Source organism: Somniosus microcephalus, chromosome 9 (assembly GCF_052327205.1).
Source record: "Somniosus microcephalus isolate GS21.2 chromosome 9, FLI_Smic_1.0, whole genome shotgun sequence".
Lineage (NCBI taxonomy): Eukaryota > Metazoa > Chordata > Chondrichthyes > Squaliformes > Somniosidae > Somniosus > Somniosus microcephalus.
The window spans coordinates 159,869,971-159,879,871 of record NC_140995.1 but is presented as its reverse complement, the minus strand read 5'-3'; the positions used below and the strand labels follow the sequence as shown (position 1 = coordinate 159,879,871).

At 41.9% G+C, this 9,901-nt stretch overlaps 1 protein-coding gene across 1 annotated transcript; it reads right to left on the bottom strand.

Annotated features, from left to right (window-relative positions):
• Positions 1-1,017: 1,017 nt before the first annotated feature.
• Positions 1,018-8,676, bottom strand: LOC147112798 (four and a half LIM domains protein 2-like). Its single transcript, XM_085997420.1, has 5 exons — positions 8,480-8,676; positions 7,926-8,100; positions 6,390-6,559; positions 4,889-5,075; positions 1,018-2,186 (listed from the first exon to the last, which is right to left on the bottom strand). The coding sequence occupies exons 1-5, from the start codon at positions 8,633-8,635 to the stop codon at positions 2,035-2,037; spliced, it is 840 nt and encodes a 279-aa protein (XP_085853546.1). The 5' UTR covers positions 8,636-8,676; the 3' UTR covers positions 1,018-2,034.
• Between the last annotated feature and the right edge of the window lie 1,225 nt (positions 8,677-9,901).

Sequence of the window (9,901 nt, the reverse complement as noted above, 5' to 3'; positions counted from 1 at the left end):
CCGACAAGGAGCTTCAATGTAGGGCAACTAGTCTTGGCCCATGACTATCGAACAGAGAAGTGGCAACCCGGAACGATATGTACAAGGCAGGGGCCATTAATGTACACAGTGGATGTCGGGGAGAACATTGTGAGACGCCACGTCGATCAGATCTTAGCATCACAGAAACGCGTCAACCCCATGTCTCGAGTACCTGGGGATGAACCCGACATACCGGTAGCATCTACTTCAGACCCAGTAGCAGTGGTACCCGATGAACTACCCGATGAAAAGGGGTCACAATCACCTCTGCACCAAGAACAAGAACCTCTGGAAAGGCGCTATCCCAAAAGGGTCAGGAAGCCGCCCCAAAGACTGAGGGGGAGAAATTGGGTGAGTAGCGCCACCTGTTAGCGCCTAAAGAGGCAATCAGTGGCTGTAGCGCCACTGGCTGCATCTCCGGCGATATTCAGTAGGGGCGCTAATGGTGGCGTTAGGCATTTGCGCTGCGCCGCCACCGATGACGTCATCGGTGTGCGCAGCGCCCCATTCGTGCCCCGTTCGCGATATTTGGTAGCAAACGCCGCAGTTGCGCTGCTCGCTACCCGCGCCCGGTTCATGGGGCCTTACTGTGCCGGCAGCGGCGCAAGTTAAGGTGGAGGTGCGGGGCGGCCGCTTTTTCAGCGGCCGCCTGCCAGCACCTCCGTCCTCGGCCTCCTAACCCCCCCCGCGGCATTGCCGGCTGTTTCCCGAGAGCCCGGCACTTCTCCTTGGTGCCGGGCTCATTTGCCGGTACTCGCGATCGGGGATCGCGCTGTTGCAGGCACCTCCCCCTTAACAGTGGGAGGAAGGCCTGCAGTACCGCAGCGTGCCGTGCCGCAGCGTGTGGCGCTGCGGCACGTTGCGCTGCGATAATCAGTTTCAGCGCCCTAAGAGGGACGCGGAGCACCTCGAGCCTCGCCCCGTGTCCCTCGAGGGGCAATGAAACTGAATATCTGGCGATCGCTATCACTCCGATCGCTGCGCTAAATCCTGCGCTCCGCCGACTTTTGCGCCACTTTGGCGCCCCCAACCCAATTTCTAGGCCTGAATCTATAAATGGACTTTTGTTGTTTAATGTACCTGTTGAAATGTTAATTGTTATTTGAATATTAGGGGTATTACTAATCTAAAAGGGGAGGAATTGTAGTGTATGTGCCTTTAAGTCAGAACTACTTTTACAGCTCCTGTATACTGTAGTACCGGCAGTGACCACACCGGTATATAAGCTTTGTGCATGCCTCTATACCCCCAGTCTAGAGCCTACCCTCCTCCAGTAAAGACCTGTTATTTGTTAATGGACAGCATCCGTGTGATTATTTAATAATAGCATATCCACTGAACCACGGATCCAACAGATCCCATTTTATATATGTGTCAGGATCATATAGTATTGTATTTTAAATATGAAGTACACTGAGATAAATCTTGATTTAAGCAAATTGCTGGCAATGTCTTATGGCATGCAGACTATTACCATTCCCCAATTCCACTCGTTTGCAGCAGAAACAGTTATTGTGTAACCGCTGTCTTTCATAGCCAGAAATGTTACAATCAGTCCTGTTATAAACATTGCTGGTTTATATGCAATTTTTTCATGCCTATTTTGACCTGTTAGGCTTCCACCGTACTCAGTTGTGTCTTGTGTTGATACCGGTTTTCCCATTTTGTTTAGTCAATAGAATATATTTTTTCTTGATCACTCTGTTACACTTGTTACATTTTATCTAATTGCTTTAATAAAGTAGAAATGCTCTTATAAGAAAGCTACCATTGAAAGCAATAGGTAAAAAAAGCATATTCTAAGTGGATGATTTGTTAGGGTACTCGTAAACGAAAGGAACTTCTGAGAGCTACAAACAAAAAGAACTTATATCAGAAACTACATTGTATCTGAGTGCCTGAAAAGGGGTATTGATTTTGCTCATTCTAAGCTAATTGCTGCACATATATTTACGGTCTACAGAAATGTGCTACCAAACATTCCCCAAATCCAGGCATGACTTAATTTCCAGTTTAAACATCTCGACCGCATTCAGGGCAGAGGACATCATCTCGTTTCGTGAGGAATCCTCTACCAACCAAAGAGATGGCACATTTTTTGCAGTTGAAGCAGTCATTATGCCACTGGCGATCTTCAAAGGAGATGTACTTTGCGCCTCCAAGACCTGTTAAGATAACAATATATGAGAAGAATTTTCATACTGATATTTTTATGAAGTTGCAAATTTGTTTTGACGTTTAATGATCTATTTGTTGATTTTCCATGCCTTTTCTCCAGCACAACTGGGAAGGTACGATCATTCCAGATGTAGATTTATTTGTGACTGCTGGCTCGCATTGAAGGCGATCAACAAGCTACTGTAGAGCAGAGCTCCTCCTTTTTTTCTGCCCTTCCTGCACTTTGAGGTAAAATGCTGCACTGTCATGTAATGAGAGCTTGAATATCAGTCAAGTCTGGGCATAAAAATTGAAACCATTCCTTGGGGAGTACAGTGATCTATCATTGAGCTATTGAACTGGGGCTTTAAAACCAGGCACCCTGTCAATAAAAAAGGAATCTCTTTTATCCCAAATGCTGTGAAACTACTTTTTGGTGACAGTGGTCACACTCTCGCCTCTGAGTGAGAAAGTCATGGGTTCAAGCTCCACTTCAGAGACTTGAACACATAATCCAGGCTGACACTTCAGTGCAGTACGAAGGGAGTGCTGCACTGTCAGAGGTGCTGTCTTTCAGATGCAACATTAAACATCTATAAGATGCACTGCAGCAACTCGCCAAGGCTTCTTCGACAGCACCTCCCAAACCTGCGACCTCTTCCACCTCGATGGACAAGGGCAGCAGGTGCATGGGAACACCACCACCTTCATTTTCTCCTCCAAGTCACACACCATTCTGACTTGGAAATATATCTCCGATCCTTCATCGTCGCTGGGTCAAAATCCTGGAACTCCCTCCCTAACAGCACTGTGGGAGTACCTTTACCACATGGACAGCAGCGGTTCAAGAAGGTGGCTCACCACCACCTTCTCGAGAACAATTAGGGATGGGCAATAAATGCTGGCTTTGCCAGCGACGCCCACATCCCATGAATGAATTTTTAAAAATGAGGCCCCATCTGCAGGTGGCTGTAAAATAATCCCTTGGCACCATTTGAAGAAGAATTCTCCCAGTGTTCTGGCCAACATTTATTCCTCAACCAACATCACTAAAACTGATTATCTGGTCATTTGTCTCATTGTCAGACCTTGCTGTGAACAAATTGGCTGCCGTGTCTGTCTACATTACAACATAAGAACATAAGAACATAAGAACATAAGAAATAGGAACAGGAGTAGGCCAATCGGCCCCTCGAGCCTGCTCCGCCATTCAATAAGATCATGGCTGATCTGATCCTAACCGCCAATCCACTATCACAGAACCATCTCCTGAATCTAACAGAATTAGACACACGAAATAGGAGCAGGATCAGGCTACACGGCCCCTGGGCCCGCTCCGCTACCCACAGGACCATGACCGATCCGAACCTAGGCTCATGTCCAAATTCCTGCCTGCTCCCCGTAACCCTTAATTCCCTTTACTTCTAGGAAACTGTCTATTTCTGTTTTAAATTTATATAATGATGTAGCTTCTACAGCTTTTTGGGGCAGCATATTCCATGGACCTACCACCCTCTGAGTGAAGTAGTTCCTCCTCATCTCAGTTTTGAAAGAGCAGCCCCTTATTCTAAGACTATGCCCCCTAGTTCTAGTTTCACCCATCATCGGGAACATCTTCCCCGCATCCACCCGATCCAACCCCTTCACAATCTTATATGTTTCAATAAGATCGCCTCTCATTCTTCTGAACTCCAATGAGTAGAGTCCCAATCTACTCAACCTCTCCTCATATGTCCATCCCCTCATCCCCGGGATTAACCGAGTGAACCTTCTTTGTACTGACTCGAGAGCAAGTATGTCCTTTCTTAAGTATGGACACCAAAACTGTACGCAGTATTCCAGGTGCGGTCTCACCAATACCTTGTACAACTGAAGCAATACCTCCCTATTTTTATATTCTATCCCCCTAGCAATGAAAGCCAACATTCCATTGGCCTTCTTAATCACTTGCTGCACCTGCATACTAACCTTTTGAGTTTCGTGCACCAGGACCCCCAGATCCCTTTGTACTTCAGTACTTTCCAGTTTCTTGCCATTAAGATAATAACTTGCTCTACGATTTTTCCTGCCAAAGTGCATAACCTCACACTTTCCAGTATTGTATTCCATCTGCCAAACAGTAATTACACTTCCTTTGCAATTTATTTGGGACATCCTGAGGACATGAAAGGCTGCTATATAAATGCACGTTCTTTCCTCAATATTTCTTTCAACAGTCTGTCTCACACAAGACCTTTTTAAAATTTTGTTTAAATTAGAAATGTATTTAGTGTCTTTGTGGTACATAATAATATTTTACTGAAAACTCACAGAAAAGTTCAAGCAGTTTGAAAATCATACATGGCAGAAGTAAGTAATCAGTGTTAGTGACTGGATTATGGGGAATATTTTCATGTGGGAACCAGGAGAATGCCTCCAAATGATAGAGAAACAGATATACTAACACAAAGTTGGGTTGCACTCTAAGTGGTAGCTTAGCTTACACTTAGTTTAGGTGTGTGTATGTATATATGTACACTTTGATATGGAAGGACTTGAGCACATAATGTAGGATGGCACTTCAGTGCAATTCTGAGGGAGCCCTACTTTGTCAGAAGTGCTGATCTTCGGTTATATTCTTAATATAAAAGTCTTGTGTATTATCTATGTGGTTTAATCATAGAATCTATTTTTATGCCAAAAGTGCACCTATAGTCACACTTTGACTCACCAGCGATTGCATTGGTACAGCCCGCACACTTCTTAGCATAGAGATTGCTGAAACAATCCAGGCAATATGGAAAGTCATCCCTGGAGGTGAATCGCTGACCTGCCAGCTGTATTTTACATCCAGTACACAGAAAGCACTCCTTGTGCCATGGCTGATCGTGATAAGTCACCCCTCCAGTGGTTATTGCCTGAAGAACAGGGAAAATACAAATATGGGATATGGGAATGCAAGTAAAGTAATTTAAAAAATACTAGATCTAGTTGTTTATGGTGCGAACATTTGAAAGGTGATCCATTCCCATGAAGATATGCGAACTCTAAACCATGTTGCAGTGTAAGTGTCAGCTTGGCTCATTTACGAGCATCTTGTCCCTGATTCAGAAAGTTTTGTGTTCAGGCCCAGTCCAGGACTTGAGCACATTATATGATGATGCACCAATGCGATTCTGAGGGAGTGCTACATTGTTAAAGAAGCTGTCCTTTCAATGTAATGTTACACCAAGGCCCTGTCCACCCGATCAGATATATGTTAAAGATCCCATGGTACATTCTTCCCTCAACCAACACCATCAAAAAGAGGTTAACTAACCATTTGTGTCTTTCGGATCTTGCTGTGTATAAAATGACTACTGTGTTTGCTTAGACAACAACTGTCACATCATTTAGAAGTAACTCATTGAATGTGATGCACTTTGAGATGTGATCCAGCACTACATGCACATTTGTTCTTCACAACTTCTTGATATTCAGTGTCGGTGGACTCCATTCTCTACCTGGCTCAATGCTAGTTACATTGACATAAATAGATATCATTTGCAGTTGGAGCTAATATAAGATTTGCATTTGTGCTTTGGTGCAGCTGAAACAACCCACTCAGATGGCACATCTAATTCAAGTGCAGGCCACACTCATTGGAGATATACATTGAGCCTCAAGGACCTAATAAGAATAAAATACAAGAAGACTTTTGATCCTAATGCTTTCAGATTGATTTTCTTGAATTTTGAGTTGTGTTTCAGAGCTGAAATTAGCATCAAGGATTAAGAAGGAAGCCAATGCTTATTCAGTGGCAGTCAGTTAGAGATGAATGTGTTAGATGCATCATTCTGTGGATCTTTTCAAATCAGGAAACCTGACATGGCAAGTCTCCATGAGGTACCTTCTTAAATGAGCAAAAATGGGAATATCTCATGTCAGGTAGGAAACATTACTACTTCATTTCCAGTAGTGAGTATTTACGGTTGGCGTTAGTAAAAAGTACTTCCTCTAGAATGTTGTTCCCATTTCATCCAATCTAATCAAAGCATTATAAAGATACAATAGCATTTGGAAGACAAACAGTGAAACCAAATTTTCCTTGTGTAATTTCTGGAATTTGTTGCTTGATTTCCCCAGAAGTGAACATGACTTCAGTGCTCAGCTCAGTGTGATTTGGATACTATAAACTGGATGCTCTTGGAGTAAAAAAAAAATGACATGACCATATTGATACTATACTGTACCTTCTTGCAGGATGAGCAGTGCAGAGCAAACTGCTTCTCGTAGCATGGGACACAGTAGTTATCATTTTCCTTGGGGATAAAAGGCTTGGTTCCCAGTGGCTGCCGGCAGCGTTTGCAAGCGAAGCAGGTTTCATGCCAGCTATTTCCCCTGTATTCCATTTTACGAGATCCTGTCATTAAAAAAAGAACAGTCAACTTTATCACAGAACAAACTGTACTTTGATTATTTAATTCAAGCGCATTTTAATTTGTACAGATGTATGGCTGGGTCGATTACAGGATTGTGTGTGGCCCAGTACACGGATGCATGGTGTAGGTACATATTCATATTAGTCCCCAAATAATAAGGGATCACTACCCCCTTATAACCCTGTAATTCATCTCTTAACATTAGTTGTGCATTATATCACATAAGTTACTAACTCTCGTAACCATCTTGATGAAATGAGGTGGCTACACAAGTGAGTAGCTATCAATATTGAAGAGCAATAGATGAGTTGTACTGCAGAAGCATCAGCTCAACATACTTCTGGTGTCAGAGATCCACAATGATGGAAAATAACCTATTTGTTCTGGTATGAAAATATAAATTGAAATGACAAATGGCTGGGAGTGCAGTGATGTTAGTAAAGGGTTGAGATAAAATCAAAGACGATGACAATGAAGCATGAGCTTATTATAACAAGCTGATTATCATCTAGAAACCACTTCCCTGTCTCCATTACTATTTTTATTAATAATAATACATATACTGTGGAGTTGGTGAGGGTTTATTCCAGTTTTACTCTGTCTTTTTTCTTTTTTTAAACAGAGGCAGGTATCAATGCAAAGCAACATCAAGGAGAAGGCCCACCATCACCCTCTCAGGGCAACTAGAGACAGCCTTACCTGAGTTGTCTGAAAACAAATTTAAAAAAATTGAAAGACAGATAATCATAATCTAATTAGTGCAAGTTTAGCTGCTAATGGGTAGGAAGAAGTATAGTCCAAATAGTTGTGGGAGACGGTAGGCTTATAATTGATGTCAGTGTAAAGCTCATCTGCAGAGATAGAGAGAAGTCGAGGAAGGGAGAGTAAGAGGTAGAAATGGATTCCATAAAGGTAAGAGAGGTGGAAATTTGAATGATAATGAATGAAGATCACTAGATGAGGGTGAGGACACGAAGCAGCACTGACACAGTCATCAGTGTAATGGAAGAGGACATCAGAGGGGGGATCTGAAGAGTGTTCAACATATCCTACAAAAAGACAGGCACAGCAGGTTCCCATAGCAACACCTTTTATCTGGAGGGAGTTAAAGGAAACATTATTCAATGTGGGAATAAGTTCAGCTGCATGGAGAAGGATAATGGTGGATGGTCTTCTGGTTTAGTCTGGATATAGTTATGATAACCAGACGGCGACAAGTTCTGACTTACTTTGGGACACATTAGTGGATAATTTCAACGGAAATGAAAATCAGGGAATTACTATAATGGGCGGCTGATCCACAATGCAATTTTAAGCAAGTTGAAAATCTACCCCATGGACTCTTACCAGGCATGATGGTCTTTTTGCAGGTGAAGCATTTTGCGGAGTACTCATTAGAATAGCACTCAGTACACAGCAGATTTTCATCCTTGGCAGCAAAAGGTTTTTCAACCAGAGAACGGCTACATTTAGCACACTTGAAACATTGTTCATGCCAATGATGATCCTTATAGGACAAATCCTAGGAGAAAGCCATGAAGTGAAATAAATGTAAAATATAAGCAATAAATATATATTACAATTAACTGGCAGTTAATATATTTCACCATATTCAGCATGGAGAATTACACAACTACACACAGTGGATCAACCCACACAGATAAATTACATATTCCCACTTTTAATTAGAAATATGGGATCAACCTATAGTGTTACCTTCAAATGTGATTTTAATACATGTTATGTTTATGCTATTTATATATTATGGTGGCTTTCTGGCAATTCTGGAAATTAGCCTGGTACAGAGCCAACATTAATTATTATGACATTAATTTGGTATCTTTAATAATTCGGGACACATTTAAAATGCATATGTCTAATTAACCCAAGAGCTCTTTTACCTTGCAGTCACTGCTGATAGTTGCCTTGCAGTCTTTACAGGTATTAGAATATAGATTCTCATAGCACTTGATACAATACTGGTTGTTGTCTCGCAAGATATATTTCTTGCCAAGGAGGGATTCCTTACAATAATGACAATCGAAGCGCTCCCCCATTACTTTTAGTGTTCACTTCCTAGAAGGAAAAAATCCAGAAATTTTTAAGGTCGCACATAATGAAAGGATGGAATCTGACCAGTACTCAGACATAGAGTGTGTGTAACTTTTTCCAGTGAGGTAATATGGTGCTTTCTTGAAACAAAATAGAACAGCATATATTTTCCTCTTTAAAGTTACAGAAAAACGATTTTATTAAACTGTCACCAAAAAATACACCAAATGCCGCAAATGAAACTTGCGAGGTCTGATTACATCTTAAAACCATGATGAGTAGTCATTTCACAATGAATATCTTACCTGAACCAAATAGGAAGAGATATGATGACCTGCTTATGATCAATAAAACAATACTTTATCCTCAAGCCCTTTGCAAAGCAGGTAGAGACAAAATGGATTATATTTGGCCAAGCATGTGATCAAATCTCCAACAAAACCAAAACATCACAAACAACATTCCTACCAGGTTTTCACAATTATTTGGATCTAAAACATACTTAATCTAAGGTGAATCAGGATTAACAGCCGAGCAATGCCAAGGACTGAGTCACAAACACAAATATCAAAATTCCTGGGCCCTGGGGGCTCATTGGCAACAATACCTGGGTCTAATCTGCTGCAGAACCCAGTTATACATTGCCTTTCTGAGTTTTTAAATTCCACTAGAAGTGGAGGTGAGCACTTCTTGTGTTCACCCCTTTCCAATTGGGTGGCACAGAAAGAGCCATAACTGGCGGGATGATCTCATCTGTTGGAATTTCCAACAGTTCCGCATCATTTGCCCCACCTCAATGTATAACTGCATGAAGCAGATACTTTCTTGTCAGAACCTGAGTCTGTGGAAATGGGATCAGTGAAACTTACATAGGCTAGTTTCCCTACAGCAATTGATCACAGAGTGATACATTTTATTTGCAATTTATTCCATTTATCTGTGTATTAAATTAATTACTTTTCAATCTCTATACTACATAAGGCCTGCCAATCTTTTGTACCTGAAATTCATTATCGCTCTGCTGGTAGCGCCCCTGTAGTGCCCTACTTAGGTCATTAGCGATTGATTTAGCGCTTCAGTTCTTTCCAGGAGCGCCAACAGCCAGTTTAGAGAAACCTGAGACTCATTAGTGCCTGGCGCTAATTTTCAAAATTTAGCACCATAGGGGGAGAAATTGGGTATCACTCTGTTGGATTCACCTTAGGTTAAGTATCTGTTTTGGGGTGCTAAATTTAGAAAATTAGCGCCAGGCACTAATGAGTCTGAGGTTT